General features: G+C 39.3%; 3 protein-coding genes and 1 long non-coding RNA gene across 4 annotated transcripts; 3 read left to right on the forward strand and 1 right to left on the reverse strand.

The window, feature by feature from the left end:
* Positions 1–2773: 2773 nt before the first annotated feature.
* Positions 2774–6280, reverse strand: LOC148213133 (uncharacterized). The gene is made up of 3 exons (XR_015791561.1): positions 5070–6280; positions 3743–3812; positions 2774–2990 (listed from the first exon to the last, which is right to left on the reverse strand). It is a non-coding gene; the product is annotated as an uncharacterized LOC148213133 (long non-coding RNA).
* Positions 6281–7531: 1251 nt separating this feature from the next.
* LOC148213134 (uncharacterized) lies at positions 7532–7969 on the forward strand. The gene has a single exon (XM_088123281.1). The coding sequence runs from the start codon at positions 7532–7534 to the stop codon at positions 7967–7969; it is 438 nt and encodes a 145-aa protein (XP_087979407.1).
* Positions 7949–8895, forward strand: LOC148213135 (uncharacterized). Its single transcript, XM_088127060.1, has 3 exons — positions 7949–8080; positions 8161–8307; positions 8379–8895. The coding sequence occupies exons 1-3, from the start codon at positions 8024–8026 to the stop codon at positions 8874–8876; spliced, it is 702 nt and encodes a 233-aa protein (XP_087983186.1). The 5' UTR covers positions 7949–8023; the 3' UTR covers positions 8877–8895.
* On the forward strand, positions 8880–9921 carry LOC148213136 (uncharacterized). The gene is made up of 3 exons (XM_088123282.1): positions 8880–9176; positions 9254–9421; positions 9494–9921. The coding sequence occupies exons 1-3, from the start codon at positions 8880–8882 to the stop codon at positions 9785–9787; spliced, it is 759 nt and encodes a 252-aa protein (XP_087979408.1). The 3' UTR covers positions 9788–9921.
* The last annotated feature ends 13958 nt before the right edge of the window (positions 9922–23879 follow it).

Consider the following 23879-nt stretch of genomic DNA (forward strand, 5'->3'; position numbering starts at 1 on the left):
GAGATCTCCTCGGATCTCAGCAATTCTCGGTTAATTCGTTGTCAATCGTCTTCACTTATGGATCTTAGTCGTCCCCACAAACCCTTTAATATACTAATAGAATTTTCTTTAGTTATTTTAATATAAAATAAAATTTATAAGTTCATTGAATTTGTTCACTACTTATGTAATAAATCTAAAAAAAAAGTTCTGATAAATCGGGAAAAATTGAAACCAAGGATAGGGATCTTTGACGAACGGGATCAATAATAATTTATTGTTTTATTATTTCGACATAAGAACAAGAAAAGGAATTTTTCTTGTGTTGAAGACTAGGAAGACGAATAATCCCTTCTACAAGTTTTTGTTCCCTTCATTTTTTTTCTATCTCCATTTACTTATCTTATTTTTAATATCTAATCGAATTTGATTCTATTAGAATCAAAATGGATACATTCAATGACATTTCAATCTGACACCAGTGACATAATAATACCGCTTCTATTGGAATTGTCCATACGTAAAATCATAATTATTGATACAGGCCTTTTCCACATAATCCACATAAAAAGAGAATCTTTTGTTACAATAGAAGCAGAAGTGATGTGGATTATTCAAGAATCGAAGTCGAGTTGCCACATCACATGTGGATTGGTGGATTTCTCATAGTTGGTGCTGCTGCGCATGCAGCAATTTTTATGGTAAGAGACTATGATCCAACTACTTGCTACAACGATCTATTAGATCGTGTATTTAGACATCACGATGCAATCATATCACATCTGAACTGGGTGTGTATATTTTTAGGCTTTCACAGTTTTGGTTTATATATTCATAATGATACCATGAGTGCTTTAGGGCGTCCCCAAGATATTTTTTCAGATACCGCTATACAATTACAACCCGTCTTTGCTCAATGGATACAAAACACCCATGCTTTAGCACCTAGTATAACGACCCCCGGTGAAACAATAAGCACCAGTTTGACTTGGGGGGTGGTGATTTAGTGGCAGTGGGCTGCAAATCTTATTCATATTCATGCATTTACGATTCGTGTGACGGTATTGATACTCCTGAAAGGTGTTCTATTTTCTCGTAGCTCGTGTTTGATACCAGATAAAGCAAATCTTGGTTTTCATGTTGATGCAGAAATTTGGCTTTTTAGGATTCCGCCAATAGTCGCACCAATCTTCTAGGAATAAAGAGATTTACGAGACCTACAAAATAGAATAGCACTAAGGTCGGTGTGGCTCTTGTCACACGGGCTACGATGCTTAAGTTAGGATTGAAGTAGTTGACTATAAAGTGTAGGGTATTGTGAGCATACCTATAGGGTTTGGCTTACCCTTCTATTTATAGAAGTCGAACCCTAATCCCTTTAGGGATTACCAAAGTTGAATCCTAATGTGCCTAGGAGATCTGGACTTCTTGGCGTATGTGTTTCATAATTGGCCCAATGTCGAATCCAAGGTCGAGAGAAGGTAAACTCGGATCGGACTGCGCCGGGGTCGGAAGAGAACTATTAGAGTTCTCGATCGGCAGTCGAGAACTCCTCGGCACCGAGAAGGTCTCAACACCGAGGTCTGATCAGCACAGAACACTGCTCGGCATCGACCCCGAGTCGACTATGACCGACCCAAGTTGTTGGGTTTCAGCCTTCTTACCAAGTGAGCCCGCTCCTCCTCTGGCCCAACTTCTATCTTCTTCTCGTCCAATCTAATCTACAACAAGAGGCATCAAGAGCATTCACATATCAAGGGACTTCTTCAAGTCGCATCAATTGAGTCTGTTTGGAGGTCTATTAGTCCACAATCCCTTCATTTTAGCTCCCCTCGCTCCCTTTGTGCAGCCTAGTTACAACTACTCAAGCTACTATAAATTCCCAGCACTCCTGCATCAGAATCATCATCATATAAGTTTTAGAATTCATAGATTATAATTTTCAACTTGTTGAACTTAAATTCTTGCTTTACAGTTATTTTATTATTTTTTATTCCACTTCTGTTTATGTCAGTTTTGTATGTTGTTCTAGCGAGATTTATCTCTCTTCAATCTCGAAAGAGACGAAGGTCAAGCTAGGAGAACATCGAGTTCTTTATTTTATCTAATTTCCTTTGTTAAATGTTATCTCCAATTACTAGCAAGTACTTTTTGATCTTTACAACTATTTTCTTTATTTCAAACATGAGATAAGTTAGTTTTAAAATTCCTCTCGTAAATGCCTTAAAAAAATCTTTTAAAAAAATTACTACAAGAAAAAGTGGATACAATAGCTCATTAAAAACGCTATAAAAGACTTTTTATAGAGTTTTTTGAGAGTCGTGACAGCCGATGCTATTAAAAGTCCATGACTTTTGATAGCGTTTTTCAAATGCTATAACTAATGCTATAATAAATAAAGAAATTATTGCATATTTACGTAGATAAAAACATTTAATAGCGTTCTAATTTAACGCTATTATATGTTTAGATAGCTCTTGCTCACTTTTTGTGCTATCTTCAATTTTTTTTAATGCTATCATGTGAGTATTAATAGTTACTGTAACTCAGATTTTATGTTATCTTAAACTTATAATGCCTTTTTATTTACACTACTAGGTTGTGTATATAACTTTTATATTGCATTATTATATATTTCTATACTTTTTTTCTCGTTGCTATAATTATCAGTCGATTTCTTATATCATTTAGCTTTTGATATGTATAGTTCAATCGAATTTACTTCAAAACTTGTTAGTAGTTGAATAAACATAGAAATAGAAAAATACTAAATTGACACATTAAATATACCATTACATCCTTTATATAAATGAAGTTTTATTATCAATTACATCACAAAATAAAGCATTCATTATTCAATATTTCACCAGAGAAATATTGTTATATAAATTTACCAAAAGTAATTTCCAACTATTAGATCTCAAAATTACAAAATTTTCACCAAAGTCCTAAGAATAAAGTAATATAGAGTAGAAAATGAGTTGCATATGCACTGGTATCATATCATTCACCTACAAAAACATTTCAAGAAAATAGAAAAAAAAAATTATAAATACCAATGGTGAAATAAATAACAATATTCATTATTACATTACATGAACATAAGTAAAGCTAAGAAATGTTCGTATCAATAGTTATGCAATTGTACTATTCAAAACTTATTCAATACACGTTATTTCTAATCCCCAAAGAAAAACAATAAGCAATGATGTGAGTCAATTTGAAAGGCTAGCTAAGCTCTTAGAAGTACAAAAACATCCAAATAATAAGCTTAAACTTGCTAATAATACACAAGTAACTAAATAAGTCCACGAAAAGAGCCACAAGACTTAACACATTTCAATATGAAAACCCCTCGAAGATAGAAGAATCTACCTACCTTCAAATACATTTCAAATTACCTAGCCCTTGGAATTAGGTACATAATGATCCCTACCTGTTTGAAGTTACCTAACCAAAGACTATTTTGAACAAAATTTTTACTCAACAATATAAAATAATATATAGATTTCAGGAATTGTAGTTTTCTACCCAGAGACCTTTGGCAATCTATTTGAATTGGAAAATGCCTTTTGAAGCAATAATCTCAACTCAAGATTTATGTCCCACAAAGCCTAAAACCAGAAAGGAAATATTCTTAGAAGCTTAGACCAACCAGGAAGCTTTAGAAACCAAATAGAACTTCAGCAAATTTATTTCATTGCACTTAAAAATGAATATCAAAAGTAGAACGTGAAATTGAAGCACAAAAATATTGACATACCCTTTGGTTCTTCACTACTTGACTTCTAAGAAGACCATCATCCTTCTGTTGCTTCAATTCTTCCAACCGTCTTTGAAAACACACCAAAGATGCAGTGATAACAAAATTTGACAAAACCATAAGTAAAAACTCAAAAGTTGAAAATGAAAAAAGAAACCTAACTTGAAATCATTGCATGAAAATGTTGTGAATAAAATAAATAAGAACTTTAGGATAAGGATAAATGTAGGCAAACATGATTGTTCCTGTTATTGATTTTTTGGACCAAAGAGATTATTTGTACCATAAACTTGTATCATGGGCTTTAAAAAACAATTTTCTATGCAATTTTGACGTGAAAAAAAAACAAATCTAGAAGGACAAGACAATTAGATTCGAAAAAACCCAAACAGTAGGTAAGACACATGATAACAAACAAATGTAAATGATTCACATATGACAATAGCTAAGACTCGTGACAACAAACAAATATCTCATGATAGCAGACAAATCCCATGATAGTAGCAAAGAAATCCTTTCCAAAATTGAACCCAATGTTCCTGAAATTTCATAAGATGACATTCAAACGATTTACATGTAGATTTTTGGACCCATGAACCACAAATGCATACAAATTCTTAAAGCCTCACAAATTGCTGAAAGCCATGAAACTAAAACCTTCATATATCCCGTTATGAGCCAGCCAAACTTAATTGATGGTGGTTTTCATGAAACTTTAGATGCTAGTGTTAGTGGAACAATTTTTACACATTAGACAATGGTGCTCAATGGTAAGGAAGAGAAATTATGGAATCATATTAAAACCAACGAAACATACATAGAAGCAACTGTCATGTAAGAAAATCTAAACTAGAGCTTCTCTCAAAATTTCAATATCGAATTGATATTTAATAGCTTGAGAAGAAAGCTAGAAAACTATAATATAATGTACATAAACAAAATTAAGCACCATTAACCAAAACATAAAATTTCTCAACGAAAACTACGATGGGTATGTGAATCTAAAGTTTCGATATTCAAATGATTGAGAGGACAAAACTTTGGAGGTATGTGCGATCAGTGTAGGATGATACTTTATTGTAAGTGTTCTAACTCAATCTTATTTTCCTCATTAAAAAAATAATTGAGTAAAAACACTAACAACAAAGCCTCATTCCAAATTAAAAACTTTCAGCCCAACGAAAGTTGCTCTTAGTGAATAAGAGTGTATAAAAACAAACCTTCTAGTCTTAGACATTTCAGTATACTTGAATTTGGGCAAAAAAGATTGAGTAAACAGTAAACTTCTAATGCAAATAAATCAACCTTAAATCTGGCAAGAGTTTACCCAATAAGCGGTATTATCTCCAAGAGTAATGGAGGAAAGAAAAGCCCTATCCATTGTATTGGCAGCAACTGCAAAAATCCAAGACGCAGTGTTGATGATCGCCCGATACAGTCAAAATCAATGAAGGCAATAAATAGCAACGACACCTGAGATAATTTCTTTAACTTTTATGGAAGCATTAGCAAAATTAACAGTAATTGATCAGCCAATAAGAGTGATAAAAAAATAAAAATATCAACATAGTAAGCTATTGTCCAGCTATCCGCTCTTCGTGCGGTCATATTAAATAAAATATCAAAATAGTAAAGTTTTATGAACTTGGATTTTTCTAATATAACACCTACAAAATGGTAAAGTTTTTGAAATGTTGTGATGTCCATCAACAATGAAAAAATTGAGAAAACAGAGAGAGTATATATGGAGTAAATGTATAATTGAAATAAAAAGTGACAGAGAATAGATAGTGTACCAATATTTATAGAGTCACAAAAAGGCACGACTTAACCATCTATTTGTGGCTATAGAGCAGAGCATCAACTTCAAACTTTGAAATGGAGAGCAAAATCTCAAAACACTTGCAGACATAATCTTCAAAGTTTGTGTTACTATTTATGTCTATTTTTTATAATTAACAAGTGTTCATATGTGCCTATAACAAGTGTCCACTTTGTCCAACTAGTGTGTGACACACATCTATTTAACTAACAAGTCCCCGATATGTAAACATCAATCTTTACCTGACATAATAGAGCTATAAAATTTAAGATAAGTTAGTCCTGGAGAAACTTCTACCATTTTTTCGGTCATAGCATTTTAGAAGTCCAAAAAAAACACAACATTAGATAAACATGAAAGGGAAATGAAAAAGATAGCATACTTTAATGATAGTGCTTATTCAAACTCAGTCTTCAAAAATCCTTTCATCTCTTCCCAATTACAATATCAAAAAAGCAACAACAGCAGCACAAGAATCCTTTCACCCCTAAGAAATTGAAGTGACTAGCTTGAAATTCAAATATATGTCCTCAGTTTTCTCAACCTAAATTCAATATATAAGTTGTTTTGATAGTTGAGACTATCAGGTCACAATTTGCGATCACCTTGATTATCAATTTACTGAAATAAGAAAGCTCAAATAAATTTACCTCGTTCTCATTGCAACATTTAGTGGATTTAGTGCATTATTATGATGGGCTTGTTTTTATAGAGTTCAAGACGGGAAATTGGGATTTTTGACCCATTCCAATAACTACTTTGGACTTTTGACCCCCTTTTGATTTTTACCTATTTATGACCCCCCCACCTCAGATTTCTGACCCCTCCCCTTATTTTGCTTGGTAAAATTATCAAATTACCCTCAATTTAAAAAAAGAAATCAAACCCAGCCCTCCCCTCCTTTCCCTCCCTGTCTCGGTCCTTCCCCTCCCTCATTCACTATCTCGTTGTCCATCCTAGTCTTCATCCCGGTCTCTCCCTCACAACCAGAAAAATCATCTCCGTCGTTTCTTCTTCGTCTCCCTCACTTCGTCTCTATCAGAGCCTTCCCCCTTCCCTAATTGAGGTAATTTTTCTTTCGAACTCACGATCTTATTGTGAATGATTTTCTACCTTTTTCTCTTCGTTCTTTGCGTGGGTGTGAATGATTTCAACCTTCGGCTCTATCTGAAGTAGCCAAGGTTATTATGAAGTTTGATTTATTGTTGCTTTCATTTGATGTTTTGTTTTAATTTTTGACTTTCAGGGTTCCATCTCGGCTTTAAGCCCGGTGGATTTAGGACCGGGATGAAACCCTAAAAGTCCATTCCAGAAGGATGGTCTTTCTGGATTCCATCTCGGGCCTCATCCCGGTTCGAAATAGACCGGGATGAGGCCCGAGATGGTATCCAGAAAGACCATCCTTCTGGAATCCATCTTGGGACTCATCCCGGTTCGAAATGGACCGGGACGAGGCCTGAGATAGAATCCAGAAAGTCTTTCTGTATTCCATCTCGGGCCTCGTCCCGGTCCATTTCGAACCGGGATGAGTCCCAAGATGGATTCTAGAAAGTCCATCCTTCTTTCTGGATTCTATCTCGGGCCTCGTCCCGGTCCATTTCGAACCGGGATGAGGCCCGAGATGGAATCCAGAAAGAAGGATGGACTTTATGGAATCCATCTTGGGCTCATCCTGGTTCGAAATGGACCGGGACGAGGCCCGAGATGGAATCCAGAAAGTCCATATCTTGTACTTCGACTTTCTGGATTCCATCCCAGGCTTCAACCCGGTCCGTTTCTTAGCAATATTGTTTTGTTTTGTTACAGGAGACATGGATATGACACTTAAGATCAACCAAGACGACTAGTTCCCGGCCGCGCTGTCAAATCTCGCTCACGTAGGGAAAACCTCTTCTCGTCTTAAGGCTAGGTTAACTCCCTCTCAGTTAGACATGTTTAGTCAAACATGTTTTGGTCCAATTTTAGGGATGAACGTTGTATTTAACGATCCGTTGCTCCATCACCTGTTGCTTAGAGAGGTGGAGGAACCTAGAGACGACCTCATTAGCTTTAACCTATTCGGGAATAGGGTCTCTTTTGGGAAGCGGGAGTTCGACCTAATAACCGGTCTTAGACACACCATGAATAGGGTATACGATGATGTGCATAACCGGAGACTTAGAATTCTGTATTTTCAAGACAAGGCGAGTGTGAAGTGTTCGGAGTTGGAGAAAATTTTTTTAGAACACACATTCAAAAATGACGAGGACGCTGTGAAGATTGCTATAGTGTACTTCATAGAGCTTGCCATGATGGGCAAGGAAAGGAAGCAGAAAATGGACACGAGCCTCCTTGGGATTGTGGATCGGTGGGAAGTTTTCTGTAATTATGACTGGAGTTCAATGATTTCTGAAATGACTCTTTAGAGCTTGAAGAACGCTCTGAAGGACAAGGTCGAGGCGTACAAACAGAAGGTTGCTATGGACTCGAGCCATGTTGAGACGTATAGCTTGTATGGGTTTCCATACGCTTTTCAGGTTAGTGAAATTTAAATGTAATTTATTATATATTTATGTACCTGTGAAATACCGTAGAGTCTAACTTGACGTGACTGCAGGTTTGGGCATACGAGACGATATCAACCTTGTCGACTCGAGTAGCATTGAGGCTGAATGACGATGCTATTCCTCGTCTACTTAGATGGTCCTGCACCTATTCGCGTGCTTTTAATGTTTTGGAGCGAGAGGTCTTCGAGAACGTCAAGGTGAGTACAACATGTTCTTATTGTTTTTAGTATTTAATATTAAAATTGACCTAACTATTTGTGTTATACAGTCGAAGGTTGTAGTTCGTTTGGAGGCGACTGATGTCGAACGACAGCACATGGCTCGCGTTATGCATCCACCAGTGGCCCCTGTCGGACCTCCTGCACCCACAGAACTTGCTACAGAACCACTGGCTACTACTTCCACCGCTCAGAAGTCTCCCGTTACTGGTGAGGTTGGGGATCCAGTTGAGCTCGATGATGTAGCAAAGGATGCTTCCCCAGTGGTTGATCATGTAACAGAAGATATTATTGTGACCGATGGAGGACAAGATCAATTGTTGCCACAGAAAGGGACGGAGAAGAAGAAGAAGAAGTCGAAGCATAAGTGGAGTCGAGAGCTGCGGAGGCTCGGCGATAGAGTGACGGCCATTGAGACAACTCTGATGGGCATGACGACTGACATAAAGGACATAAAGAAGTTTATGAAGAGGCTAACAAAGGTAAGGGTTATTGTATTATCTGAATTTCTTGTTCACATCCGTATATTTATAATTTTTATTACGTAGGTTATGTCGAAGGGCCAGAATAAATATGATAGAAGGGGTGGTGGGCCGGATCAGGATGGTTCTTCGGGCGGATGTGATCCGAGTGGGCGTAACGAGGAGGATATGAACATGGATAAGGATCCGAAGACAGGGAAAGAGCCGAAGACAAGGGACGAGCCGAGGATGGACGAGGATCTGAAGAATTGTGAAGAACCCGCCGACGTCACCGAGAGTGACGTGGAGATGGATCACGCTCCTACCATTGTTGGAGCTACCCAGGAGGTCCCAAGTGGCCACCCTAGTCCGGTCGACGTAATTGAGGTATTTCTGTACCGATACTAACTTTTTTACTTTAACCTAACTTTATTTACTTAAAGCAAATGTTCGTCCATTTTTAGGATCTTACTCTAGGTAAGTGCGCCAGTGACGGGGAGGCAAGTAAGGGGCAGATGGTTAACGTACCGACACCGCAACCCGCAGGGCCACCGAGAAAGCAAACTGATAGGACAGAAAGTCGACCCCTACCCTTATCACATGGAGGAACTCCACACCTGACCGCTGTTAAGGTAACTCCAACGTCCAACTCCAACTCCAACGTCATTAAGTCTTGTATTGAACTTCTTTTATACTTGTTACAGGTTGAACCTGAGTTTATTGAAGGCCCACTTGGCCAGGGTCTTCGGAAGAGGAAATATCCGTGGAAGTTGCGGGCCATATACACGCCCACCGGCCAACGTGGTATCAAAGTTCGAGCGTACGACCCTACATGCCCCATCCCACCGCTCCTGGACGAGGGGTTCCAGAAATGGATGGACGACCCATCAACCGACGGCAATTCCCGTTCAACGTCCGTCGGGATCAAATACAAGAGTTGGTTTGGCCTGCTCCTGGATCCTGAGTTTCAACTCGACGACGAGGTTAGTGAAGTTTAGAAGCAGCAAAGTTGTTTTTAATTATAGACTTATACTTTTTATAATGTCACATGCAGTATATCGACTCGCTCATGATGTTAACGGCGAGGAAGGTTGAGAAGTGTAAACATCTATTGCGCGTGCGATTCGCAATAGGCGACGTACTTCTATTCGTAAGTTCGGCTTACCTTTCACCCATGTAACGAACGATATTACTTCGATACGTGAATGACGTTTGTGGGGGGTTTTTTTTTTGCAGAACTTGCTACGATGAACAGACGAACCATATGCAGCTATGAAGCCGGGTGTCCTGCCGTCGAAATGTACGTATGATTGGAGGCAAGAGCGTACCATCTTTCGGTATGTGCTTGGTCGACAATCGGACTACGACACCCCATGGACCGAGGCCGATATCGTGTACACGCCGATGAATATTGGCGGCAACCACTGGGTCATGATCGGGATTGATCTTGTGGAGGGTGATTTAACCGTATGAGACTCACTGCAGTCGATCACCCTGTTGGATGATCTCGAGAAGGCGCTCAAGCCAATGTGCACAATAATCCCGACGATTCTTCATTGGAGCGGGATGCTCGCAGTTCGGCCTAACCTGCCCACGGTGCCATAGAGGGTCCGAAGACGTACTGTACCTCAGCAAGCCGGGTTCACAGATTGCGGCATATTTTGTGTTAGATTTTTCGAGTACGATGTAACTGGGTCAAAGATGGACACTTTGACTCAAAGTAACATTTCTTTATTTCGTCGTCAATATGCTGTACAAATGTGGGTTCGCAGACCCTTTTTTTAGTTGTAATTATTCTTTGTACCGATTTTTTTTCCACCGACCTAAATATGACCTATCATAATTTGTTTTAGCATACTTATTTTTAGCTGTAGTCACTGATGAACAGTAACATAACATAAAACACGTTTGTAATCATATATGAAAGAATAGCAACCTATTGTTCATGCATGTGCATGGATTCTTACTTGCGGTACAAGCTACCTATTCATATCTACCAAAATACAAGGGAAAATTGACAAAATAAGCCTCCTGTAGGGGCCTTTTAAGTTTTTTAATCGCCCTTCTCAAAATACAAGTTTTCTAATCATTTGTTGACATCACCTACTTTGCCAAATGACCTCCAATGCCCCTCCTTAACATGGCCCAAGTTTTAGTTTTCCCTCCTCCCTTACTTGGGGCCTAATATACCAAATTTTTATTTTCCCTCCCACCTTTTTTGAAAACACTCCATTTCTCTCTCATTTTTTTCCCTTGTTTTGCTTCTTTCATCTACAGGCAACTCTCGATGCTTGAACTCCAGCATCTATCGGTCTTCCATTTCTCTCTCACTATTAGGGTTGTTTTGCTTCTGTCATCTACAGACCACTGACTGTCGATGCTCAAACTTCATTATCCATCGGTCTTTGTTTCGAAATGTTTCGTTGGGCTTGTTCGCATATAAGTTATTTATTTATTTGTTTGTTTACTGGGTTGTTTATTTTTAGACGTGGAGGGAGAGAAGCTGACGGACAGGGCGTGAAGGCAAGAAGAAAGAGATCATTAGCGCGTTAAATGGATATGGATAGCTACTTGGAGTATGTTATAGATCGAGATCGTTCATTAGCGAGAGGGAGATCAAAAGCGTTCATGAGCGAGAGCGAGATCTGATCAAGATCGAGAACGTGCATGAGCTTCATCGAGAGCGTACAGCGAGAGCGTGAATGAGGTTGGTCGTGATCGCGATCGAGAGCGTGCATGAGCTTGATCGAGAGCATACAGCGAGAGCGTGCATGAGCTTGACGAGAGCGTACATCTAGAACGTGCATGGGCTTGATCGAGAGCGTATAGCGAGAGCGTGCATGAGCTTGACGAGAGCGTACATCTAGAACGTGCATGGGCTTGATCGAGAGCGTGCATGAACGAGAGCGAGAGAGATGAAAAGACGTGAAATTTAATTCTTTCAATTGTTGGTTGATGTTCTTTAAATTAAAGAAAGGCTGCATATATATATATTTTTTTATACTTATTCGATTTCAGTCTATTGAGAATAAACGGGTGCAGTGGAAAATAGCAGCGAGAGTGCAAAACAGATAACGAAAGAGATCGTGAATAAGCTTGAACGAGAATGAGCTTGAACGAAAATGAGACGTCATCGTGAACGATTAACAACATATAAGTGGATATATAATAATGTGGAAGAAGAAAAATAGCGTAATAAGTAAGTAAGCAACCGTGATGACAATAAGGATAAATTTTTTTAGAAGTACAACGAAAATCAACGAACATTATCACGAACGAGAATGAGCGTTTAAGAGAAAGAAGACTATAGGATTTTGAGAAAGTAAGCAAGCAGTAACAACAAAAATAATAATAATTGATTCATTAAAGTAGGAAACAGGGCTCCATCCATCCATCCCATTACAAAAAGTGTTTTTTTAGTAGCTTAAACAAAACAACAACCATAAGATACTACTAAAATGGGATTTTACAAATTATTATTATTATTACGGTATCGGCGTAGACGGGCCAGTAACTGATCCACCCTGTCCTCCAGACGAAGTCGTTCCTCCTTCTCCTCCTTCAGCAGTCTCTCCAGCAAGTCCCGCATTTCTTCAACCCGGGCTAACTTATACCTCGTGTTGTTGAGCTCGTGTTGCGTTCGACGTAGCTCTCTTCTGAGCTGGTCGTTTTCTTCCCGTGCTTGTTGAAGAGGACCGTTAATTGGCACTCCGTTCTCCGCGAAGGAGAAGGGATGGTTTGAGATAGGACTGGTTGCTCCGTCGGAAGAGGAACCGTCCGACTCGTAAGATGTTGACATGTTTGCTTCTAATAAATGTTAGATAGATAGTTACTTCTAATCTGGATGTCGTTGTTGTGTACTTTGTGGTATCTATATATAGAGAAATTCTTGGTTGGTTTCATGGAAAATTGAAAAAATAATTAAATCGAAAACTGGGATAACGGGTAGGAAGGAAGAGGAAGAGTAATTAATTACTGCATTGGAAAGGTGGAAAGACAACTGGGACTGAGGATTTGAAAGGGCGCATTAATTAATTAACCACCCTCCCTCTTACTAACCTCTTAATTATAAGATAAGTGGGTATGGATACATACGTCTAGAACGCGAGATAGCGAGAAAGAGAGAAATCGAGAAATTTAGAAAGCGAGATAGCGAGAAAGATAGGTTGTTATCTTTGCGATATTATAAATATACATACATGGAGAAGAACGAAAAAAAGAAGGATAGCGAATGAGATCGAGAGCATAACATCGAGAGCGAGACATAGAGAGCGAGATATCGAGAGCGAGACATCGAGAGCGAAACATCGAGAGCGAGACAGCGAGATCGATTCAGTGAGAACGAGTCAAGGAGATCGAGACAACGAGAGCGAGACAAAATAAGCCATAAAGCGAGACAGATTCCAGATACTGAAGTACAAATGTATATACTACTACAGACGTTGTTGGGTGTTCTCATAGAGGAGGAACTGCTACAAAGAGTGGATAACATCGAGAGCGAGTTTGATCGAGTATATACTACTACAGAGATTCGAGATCGAGAGTGGATAACATCGAGAGCGAGTTCGATCGAGTTAGCGAGAGGGTTAGATCGAGTTAAATCGAGATCGAGACTGGATAACATCGAGAGCGATCTTGATCGAGTTAGCGAGGGGGTTAGATCGAGTTAAATCGAGATCGAGAGTGAATAACATCGAGAGCGATTTTGATCGAGTTACATCGAGTAAGATCGAGATCGATACTGGATAACATCGAAAGCGATTTTGATCGAGTTAGCGAGACGGTTAGATCGAGTTAAATCGAGATCGAGACTGGATAACATCGAGAGCGAGCTTCAAAGATGCAATGGAAAAAAAATGGTTCATTCAAAGTAAGGTTTATTATGCCAAAGTTGTGTCGCATACTGCCTTCTAATGTGCGACATTTGAGCCTGAACAAGAGTTTCTAAACTATTACCCGACACAAGATATTCCAAAAATTTACATGCAAAAATACCACAGTCTATACTACCTTTCTGCCTCGTGTCGGTCGTAGGACGGTATACACGCCACGGAGTCCTCTTCAGCTTGCAATCAGCCGTATCCATCAGCCCACATGCGTACAAAAGCGATCGGACTGGGTCGTATCTATCGCAACCAGGACTCAGCGATCCTTGATACAGAGCGGGCTGTACACTACGTCGACGTCCACCCAGGATGGAAAGAAATCTTCCACCTGACCCAGCACGGCATCCATGCACTCCTTATACTCGTCCCAAGCAGTGATCGTGTCCTGGACGACCTTCCCCTTGATTCGTGCGTAGGGACCACCTGCAGCGGCAAGAACTTGCTGCATAACAACAACATCACACACACACACACAACACAATCACCATTAGGTTCGTCGAAACACAAATATTATGCGTGTATGAATGAACTAGCTATCTTACCATTTGTAGTGGGTCCAGGATAGAAAACTTATGAACGCACAGGTGCGGCCGACTACCGAGCTTCCTCATAATGAAATATAGAATGGCAGCAGCTTCCTGCACACACGAGGACAGCAGATATGTTTGGTGAAACACAGTTCAGTAATGGGCATAGGGTAATAGGATATGTTGTATCACTTACCGGGTCTTCCACCTTCTCCTCAGTATTGAGGATGCTAATGAAGAATCTTCTGGAATATCCGCTCTGCACATTCCAAGTTGTAGACGGCCGCGTTGTTTTGTCATTCCCAGGGTCCCATACCCAACGCATCATCTCCCTAAACTTGGCATCCGGAAAGTTATGCAACAGGTTGTATTTGGGACGGAATGGCCTAACCTGGCTGGCAGGTACGAGATCCACATCCACCATCTTCTGCTTCTTCTTCTGCCGACGCGTGTCCTCCGGACTGAATGGCTTCGTTTCCGTCCGCTTACGCTCGGTCCTTCTTGTTTCGTCCGGATACGAAACCAACAAAACACAAGAAAGAGGTAATTTTTTATGCTGTACGTAGTTTGTTAAGTTTAGAAAAGGGTGTGCAGGACCATACCTCGATTTTCCTGGCCGACTGCTTAGGAGCGGTTTGTTGTTCGGCTTTCTCGCCATGAGGGGGGTTCTTCTCCTTAGTTGGCTGGTGCACGATGGCCAACGGTTCAGGAATTTTGTCTAACGCGAGGTTAGTAGAACCCACGGGATCACTCGGATGACGGGTGGTGGGGTTTTCAGCTGGTGTAAGGGTGGGAATAGGTTGAGTAGTGGGGCTCGTATCCGCTGGTGTAATGGCCAACTCAATATGCTCGGCTTGACGAGGCCTATGGATCATGCCACACGGACCATCAATGTTGGTTGAGGCAGGAGGCTCGAAGGTTGGATCGGACGTCGTCTCTGCTTGTGGATCCTGTACTATTGGCGGTGCCATTTCGAGTTCCACCATCTCTGTCGAAACAATGGGTGTCACCACTGCAACGTCCAACTCCACCGAATCGACAATACACGCGGGGTTGGCTAGTTCTGCATCTCCAAGATCGGATGGGGGTATGGTCATCTTTACTCCATCCGTTGCCTTTTCATGCAACGACGCTTCTACAGGAACCACATCGTCCTCCTTTCCACTATCGAAACCTCCAGGTTGGTGGTCATCAGCATCCCCATCATGCTCGGGGATAACATTGGATACCAATGGATGTGACCCGTGGACTGTATCCGACGGAGAGACACCAATATTCACCTCTCGCCTATCGATCTGCAAACGAACTAACGTATTAACACTTCGATTGAATGAATACATACAATATACGAACTATACCAAGTCATAGGAAAAGGCTACCTGGCACAACCGTTGAAGCATGAGTTTCATTTCACTCAAGTCGGACTTGACCTCCGCCATGTCCGAAGCTAAAAGATCCAGCCTTCTCTCCATAGCCCCGAATCTATCATTCGATCGACATGTGTCGTGCCGTTGTGTAGGGCAAGCATCACGTGACGTCGCTCGCGGTGATTGCCGCGTGCTTTGCCCCACATTCGACCGAATAGAAGTACTTCGTCGAAGTACTTCGACCGGTGTCCGTTGCCCACCTTCAGATGCGGCCTCTGTACGTGACATATCCGAAGACTCATCCGGCATTGCCTGTACATTCGTTTCCAACGAATGCGCATCGTCGAGTGGGAGATCGTCTTCGGCGCCAAGATTGTCGGTGATGGGGGAAGGATTGTGTCCATCATCACTGTCGGAGGTGGAACACCCAGGCGCAGTTAAATCAACCACCTCTCTTTCGTCCAATGGACACCTCTGGTAGTCTTTATCCAGCTCCGTCTCCACGAGTGGATAAGATATGACCAACTGAACGTAAATCACAAGAACATAAGGAAGTGTAAATACCATTACAACTAGACCACAATAAACATATTATAGGTCACTTACCACCGCTGAACCAATGACCTCCTCCCCCAGATCTTTTGTACTGACGACTCTACTGCACGAATACCGAATTATCCGGGGAATGGCGGTCTCACTCAAACGATTGACACCGGGAGTGATGAGAGATGGGACAACCTCGTATATCCACACTTGAATATAAAATTTCAGTTTAGTCTCACACCTAAAAAACGTTTTCACAAACAAGGACAACGAGTATGCATACTTATTGATTACCTGAAACGCAAGCGGAAATCCCGGTAGGCTATACTTTACTAGATACTTTTTGTTCGTTCTTACTTTGTTCTTGTATAGCGCAACTTTTCCATTCATCGCACGCTTCAGACCGTTAACTGTCCTACTCCAGACATCAGAACCCCAGTCCAAATGGTTGAAGTAGTCCAAGTCATCGACTTGGTTGTACAAGTCGATGTCAACCTTCGACTTGCTCTTGCTCTTTCCCATCATCACAAGCTGTGTACAAAATTAATGTCACTTTAACGGCGTCCTCGTCGTCCTCGAAATCAGTCTGCTTGTAAACCTCCACAAACTCTTCGAGCAGCATGGAGGCTTCATCGTTGAAGTACTTCCTCTGCAACCTATTCTTTCCAATCTTTTTTTGAACCACCTTACCGGGCAGCCGCCACAATCCCGTTATAAGCATGAATTGATCCTTCGAGAATGTCAACACGTTGCCACCAATTAAGAAACTCATGCTGTCGTCACTGCTCCCAGCAACCTCCCTTAACAGAAAGTGATGAACTACACCACTGCAGAACATCATCTCCAAGTCGACAAATCGACCAAATATTGTTCTTCTACGGAACATATCAAGTTGGTCCGCTGTGAGTTTATCCTTGATAAGCCTGTTGACATTGCTCAAGTGAGACATGCTGGTAGCTTGAGCCGGAAAGCGGTCATTCTCCTTAATCCTCAACTGATGGTCCATTGTGCACCTGCAACAAATTGAATAAGATATATGATGACAAATTAAGCAGATAGAGAAATGGAAACACACAAGTAGTTAAAAAATTTAATAATTGAACATGATACATAATCACGGATTAAAAAGACAGGGAAAGGGAAACACGCAACTAGTTCAAATACAAAATGTAAAACACTGTAATTTTTCTCGATCTCGATGTTTCTCTACCTATTTCATACCCTATAATTGCAAATCAATGGAGCTTCTCTCGTTCTCGATATTTCCCACTCTCGATCTTTCTAGCTCTCGATATTTCTAGCTCTCGATTTTTCAAGTTCACTGTCGAGATCACGATGATTCTCGATTTCGCTCTTCCTAGCACACTCATGATAATTGTAAATCAATGGAGATTCTCTCTTTCTCGATATGTCTCGCTCTCGATCTTTCTAGCTCTCGATTTTTCTAGCTCTCGACCTTTCATGTTCACTGTATTTCTCGATCTCATTTTTGGCTCTTTGGCTATTTCAACATCAGCCCCCCCCCCCTCAGTATTAGTTTTCAAAAACACGATTTTAGTCTCAATCGATTCATTTCCCTGGCGCCGATTACGTATTATTTTCCTCTTCTTCGAAAGCCCTAAATGTGCAGTGTAAAAAATCCACAAAAATCGCAAAAGAGACAGAAGAACAACGTCGGGGTTGTACAGAACTTACGAACAATAGCTAAAATAGTGGTAATTAAAACGAAAATCTTAAGCTATTCGATTGATAAATGCACTAACCCAAAGTTAATGATGAAATATCCTTCGTTGTAATATGAAATCTCCTTCGTTGTAATCTACAACCAAAATCACTTCGTCTCACCGCTTGAAGACGACAGGGTCAGAGTTACCTTAGCGAGTCGCAATCGAAATACGAAGGAGAAAGATAACGAGATTTAGAGAAATGTAATTTCAATCGCAGGTGAAGACAGTCAAATTTGAGTCGAGCGAAGAATGCTACAGTGTGAGTGCGCTAAAGATGGAACGGACTAGATCTGGGTCTTATCTACAAATTTGTCTTCTTTGAAGACTTCTAATTCGACTTGCTTGATAGTGAAATTCTTGCAATTTGTTGTTTGATAAAAAAAAAAAACTGAACGTGAAAGCATTTATTGTTAACATTATTGTGCTTTTGCTGATCCGTATCTGATAAAAAAAAAGGAAAGAAGAAAAGCATAGAAAATCCATTTGTCATTACTTCTTTGTGGTTACACTTTCTATTCATTTACTAGCCTTGCATTGAATTCTCATGCTGCTTTCATTTCTTTCTAGCTTCATTTCTAATTCTGTCCATTCTTTTTCTTTACTTGTTTCTTTGTTGTTATTTGGGTTACTCTTAAAATCACGCTCTTGTATGAGTTCTTATGTGCTGTCTAAACCACTTGAAATGCACATTGCTCTTTGAATTTGCTACTCACTTACCAATTTGTTTGATGTGTGTAAGAGTGTACTAAGTCGTGAGGGAGAGATTGAAAGTAAGTGATACATTATTTTGAGTGTTGAGTGTTAAACACGAGTGAACTTCATTAACGAGTGGAATAGTAAGGGAGTGCTTGTAAGATCCATTTTTCTTTGTTACTGTAACTTTGTTTTGCAGCCATGTTTCACATTGGACGTTCACAGAAATCGAAGTTCCACAATAGTCGGAGATATCATGATAACCACCATGGCGAAGATCCATATACGAAGGAATTGGCCGGGATTCGCAAAACATAAATGACCTCAATGAATTGTGCCAAGAGTTCAAAATGCGATACGAAGACATGAAGAGGCATGCTGCAAAATCGGTTCAAAAAGAGGAAGATTGTCCTATGCCTCGCAAGAGGATAATCATCAACAAATTCCAAATGAGGGAGAGAATCAAGATGGCATTGAAGATACGAATGTTGAGACTGTTATGCATGCCCAACAAGAAGATTTTAATATTTTAATATTTGGGTTACTCCCAAAGGTATTCTAGTAAACCTTCTTCAAGTACTTCTACATGGAAAAGGGATACTAAGCATGCTGAATAAGTCTAAGACCCAAAAGTTAAGTGAGAAACCTAAGGATAAGGGAGAGACTTCTTATAAGGGGAAAGAAAAGGTTGATGAGACTAAGGAATGAAATAGAGATATTAAGTGTTGGAAATGTCAAGGGGTTGGTCACTATAGTAGAGATTTTATGATTGAATGAAACTTGCTATTTTGCTTCAAAAGTCTAGAGCTTGTTTTTCTTTGCAATTCTTGAGTGTTAGATTTGCATGCTAGATTCATTCAAGTAGCCTTGATCAAGCTATCTTATGGAGTGGTTCGAATCTTGAGTTTAGAAACAAGTTTTTTCTACTCTTGATCTTGATCATCAAGGTAAATTCGTTCTAACTTCTTCTTTGGGTTGAAATCATCTTGATTTGGGGGTTTTAGCATTTGTGATCTAGGGGTTTGCATAACCATAAGGGTTCTTAGATCCAATTGGCTATTGTTTTCTTATCACTAATGTTTGCCATAAGCTCAAACAATTATGTTTTTAGAAAAGTTGCAAAGAAAATAAATTTAGAATCAAGAAAATTTAATTTTCAAAGATATTAAATTTAAAAAATATTTCAAAGATTTATTCTAAACAAAATAAATTTCCAAAAGTGAAGAAAAAGAATAGTTTTCAAAAGTCAATTTTTGAGGAAAATTAATTTCTAGTAAAATCGACTCAAAAACACAATTTTTGAAACTTTTCTTCAATAATAAAGAAAATTCCAGATTTAGGAAACATAATAGATAGTTTTAGAAAAAGATGGAATTCTAAAAAATCAAACTTTTTAAAAAGAGATGAGCTACCTGCTCTGATACCAATTGTAAGATCGAATGACAACATTAGAGGATGTGAATAAGGTTGCTTACCACTTTTTCAAAATAAAAATAAATTCAAGGTAAAAAACAATTATGCAATCTATAAAAGAAGATTAAGAAGAAGAAGAAGAAATATTGAACAAAATACTTGATTAAACCTATATGCAATCTAGCAAGATTCAAAATAGATAAATACTAAATTTAAAAGAGAGAAAATAAGAGAAATGTGACACCGAGAACTTTTATAGGGGTTCGAAAATTCCTACTCCACTCCCTAAGACTCCTTCTTGGGTATTTTACTGTCGTGGTCCTCTTACGGGTGAGAACCAAATCGATCGACCATCTTTTTGTCCTAGGTTAAAGATAAACCCAAGATTCTTTTTACTAGTTCAGGATCCAACCAATTTACTTTTCTCACAACCCAAGGTGTACCCACACCTTAATACAAAATCCAATTTGAAAATAAAGAATTAAAAAACACAAGTGGATTACACGAATTTTGCCCAAAGTAATGGCTAAAAAGCCACACTCTAATGAATCTCTCGCAAACAAATGAGCAAGTTGTGTATGAGAGAATGAAGATTTTGCAAAAGTTGAGAGGAGAATTTGAAAACAAAAGATTTTTGCTTTGATAGTTGGTGTGTAGAATGGTAGAATTTGGTGGTTTTAAATAAAGTTTCGATGATGAATTTTGGCCATTGGATTTAGGGCAACAGAGGATGAATGGTGTAGATTAAGAGGTGAGGTAAGGAAATGAAATAAAAATATAATTATGGTGATTAAAAAAATTACTGGAGATTGAGAAATGATTGAGATTGAGAGTGATTGAGGAGATTGAGAGTGATTGAGGAGATTGAGAGAAATTGGTGGAAATGAATTTGTAGAGATTGAAAGCGCCACATGTCATTTTCTCATTTGTTTGATTGTTGGATGCCATGTTAGCATAAGTATGTCCTCTTGATGCTGCATGTCAACTTTCGAGTGGTCCACTTGTCCATGTCACCCACCATGTAGGATTGGTGCACTTGTCCACGTCACCCGCCATGTAGGATTTTTCTCCTAACTTGCTTTGATCATAACTTCTTCGTTTAAACTCCGATTTGAGTGATTTGACAGACATTAGTTTTGTCTTTTGAGCTCTATACTATGGACACTTTGAAACACTCAAATTTTTAGTTTACACTTGGTTTGTGATCATCAAAATATTTGGTTTGATTGAAGCCATAAAGCTAACATTTGTTTATCGCTTTCCCTTTAATCTAGCTAATTACTCTATTTATTATAGTTCGAAACTTTTGGTATTCTTGAGTATTGTTCAAAGCATTAATCTCAATCCTTCTGTATTAAATGCAGAGCGAGCAACTATAATAAGATATGTTCTACATTAAAATCAATAAAACAAAACTTACATGTTTATATACACGCGCGAAGAAACTAAACTATGTATAACAGGAGCCAAAAATAATGAAACTCATAAAATAACTATTCAATAGACTTGTAGCTAATTGACGATAAAATAAAACCAATTACTCTGAATACTCCCCTAAAGATGGGTGGTGAATATCCATAACATCCATCTAGACAATAGGGCCAACAAAACAACAGCAAGGAAAGGCTTCGTGAAAAGATCATCCAATTGTAAACTCGAAAGAACATGCAAGAATTTGATGGTGCCATCAATAATCTTCTTAGAAATAAAGTAACAGTCTAACTCAATATGTGCATGTACGCTCATGAAAAATTGGATGAAAGGTTATATAAATAGTTGATTGATTGTCATAAAGAAATAAAGCCGGGATATCAAAATTAACCTTAAAGTGATGCAAGAGATTAGATAACTACACAAATCTCACAAGCTGCCATTACAAGAGCTCGATACTCAGCCTTAACTCAAGAACGAGAAACAGTAATTTGGTTCCTAAACTTCCAAAGCACCAAAGATATACCAAGGAAGACACATAGCATCAGTGAAGGCACGTACTTGAAAATTCTTTACCACTGGAAGAAAATACCTTGATTAAGGGGAGACTTCAAATAATATAGCAAATCATGAGCAGCAGCAAGATGTACTTTACTAGGATTGGACATAAACGGACTAAGTTTATGAACAGCAATTGTAATATCCAGACGAGAAATAGTCAAGTATAAAAGACGACCGATAAGCCATCGATACGTAGAAAGATTAGTAAGTAAATCATCAGTAGAAGAAGATAATTGTAAACGAGGATTCGTAGGAACAGAAGAAGGCCAAGCACCAAAAAAACCAATGTCTTCTAATAGTTGCAAAGTATGACCACGTTGAGAAAGAAAAATCCCAGCTCAAGATCGAGCAAGTTTAAGGCCAAGAAATATTCAAGAGAACCAAGATCTTTTAGCTTGAAATGATGATTAAGAAGATCCTTCAAAGACTGAATTTCAAACAACGAAACACCAATGATAATAATATCATCAAGTGCAGTAATAAAGAAGTCATTCCCCCAGCCACCATCATGGAGGATGGACAAACCTCTATCATAGAGAACACACCAGCTGCCCAACTTCCCGAACACGGAAGGAAAAACGAGCGATGGATTAGCAATTAGCATAAAAGGGAAGAAAACCAAAGTCTCCGATGCAACTTCCACAGTGCGAGCCATCCTAGTTGATAATTTGCCTCCAATGCCACCAACCCAAACACCGAATCTTCCGCCGCAAAATGGAAGAGAAGATAAAAAAAATATGGGGAAGACCGCTTCCCCATCTAAGGGGAAGCGGCGTTTTAAACCTCTTTTGCAGAAGCCCACACCAACAATAAAGCAAGGGGAAAATGTGAAGATTATCCCTCCCCATGAGGCCGATTTCAACCGATTCACCAATGCTAGAGCATACCAACGCTTCCAGGCGATTAAGACGCGCAGTTTCTTCTTGGAGAGGGGCTTTAAAGCAACTGATATGCCAGATTTTGTGAAATTGGTGGTGACATAGCATGGTTAAGAAAGCTTTTGTGAGCCTCCAATCCCCGTCATCTCGGGCCTGGTCAGAGAGTTTCGCCAATTTTAACCCAGATTGTGTGGGGAAAATGGTGGTGCGTGACATTGAAGCGGACTGGTTCCCTGAGCGAATATATAAAATTTTCAAATTTCCAAACCTTCTGCGTGTAACATTCAATAAACAAGTGGTACAACAAAAAAAGCATTTCTCTGCCATGAGCTTAAAGTCATGGGAATAGATGGGGCAACTTGTAAAATGTCAGTGCAAGGGGTGCATTCAACTCTCCCTATTTGTTTAGCCCCCATAGCAAATGTTTGACTTTATTTTTAATATGCAGGCTCTTGCCCACGATCCACAACACAACCATAAAAAAGGAGTAGGTCCTGCTTTTATCGTATATTCTAGAGGAGTAATCAATCAATGTCAGGAAAATTATTTCGCCCCAACCTCATCACGAAGCTTTGCCTCCGAAAGACACCCCGATGATTGATAATGAGGAGGTGCTAGTTGAGAAAATAGGGATAGATGCACCTTTGCTTGAGCGACTGATACTCCAAAAGTAGGCTCGTAGGGGAGAACCATCGATTGGTGCCATCAACGAAGTGATGACGCTGCAGAAGAAGATGCTTAAGCAACTCGAGCACATCCAAGCGGCCCTGAAATCATTCTTTGAATATTTAAAGAAAAGAGTGGAGGAAATCCAAATGGTCTTGCAGCGCATTCTGTCCAGCTCAAGCTCCAAATTACCTATTTTCCATAATGCCCAATATAGGTTTCTAGAGGAAGATGACGACACCAAAGAGGAATATCAACTTGCAGGCGACTCTTTGGATGAAGAAAATAACTATGTTTGATTGCAAAAGGAAGGTCATTTGTTTTGCTCTTTTAAGATGACCCCCTTTACTTTACTGCATTTAATTTTCTATTTTTTCTTTCTGTGTCTCAATTTCATT

Source organism: Momordica charantia (genome assembly GCF_013281855.1).
Source record: "Momordica charantia cultivar OHB3-1 chromosome 1 unlocalized genomic scaffold, Mcharantia_2.0 BLBB01000001.1, whole genome shotgun sequence".
NCBI classification, from domain to species: Eukaryota; Viridiplantae; Streptophyta; class Magnoliopsida; order Cucurbitales; family Cucurbitaceae; genus Momordica; species Momordica charantia.

Coding starts and splice junctions, on each gene's coding strand:
- LOC148213134 (XM_088123281.1), top strand. CDS start 7,532: ATGAACGTTGTATTTAACGATCCGTTGCTCCATCACCTGTTGCTTAGA.
- LOC148213135 (XM_088127060.1), top strand. CDS start 8,024: ATGGACTCGAGCCATGTTGAGACGTATAGCTTGTATGGGTTTCCATAC. Junction 8,081..8,160: donor GGTTTCCATACGCTTTTCAG/GTTAGTGAAATT, acceptor ACGTGACTGCAG/GTTTGGGCATACGAGACGAT. Junction 8,308..8,378: donor AGGTCTTCGAGAACGTCAAG/GTGAGTACAACA, acceptor TGTGTTATACAG/TCGAAGGTTGTAGTTCGTTT.
- LOC148213136 (XM_088123282.1), top strand. CDS start 8,880: ATGTCGAAGGGCCAGAATAAATATGATAGAAGGGGTGGTGGGCCGGAT. Junction 9,177..9,253: donor GTCCGGTCGACGTAATTGAG/GTATTTCTGTAC, acceptor GTCCATTTTTAG/GATCTTACTCTAGGTAAGTG. Junction 9,422..9,493: donor CACACCTGACCGCTGTTAAG/GTAACTCCAACG, acceptor TACTTGTTACAG/GTTGAACCTGAGTTTATTGA.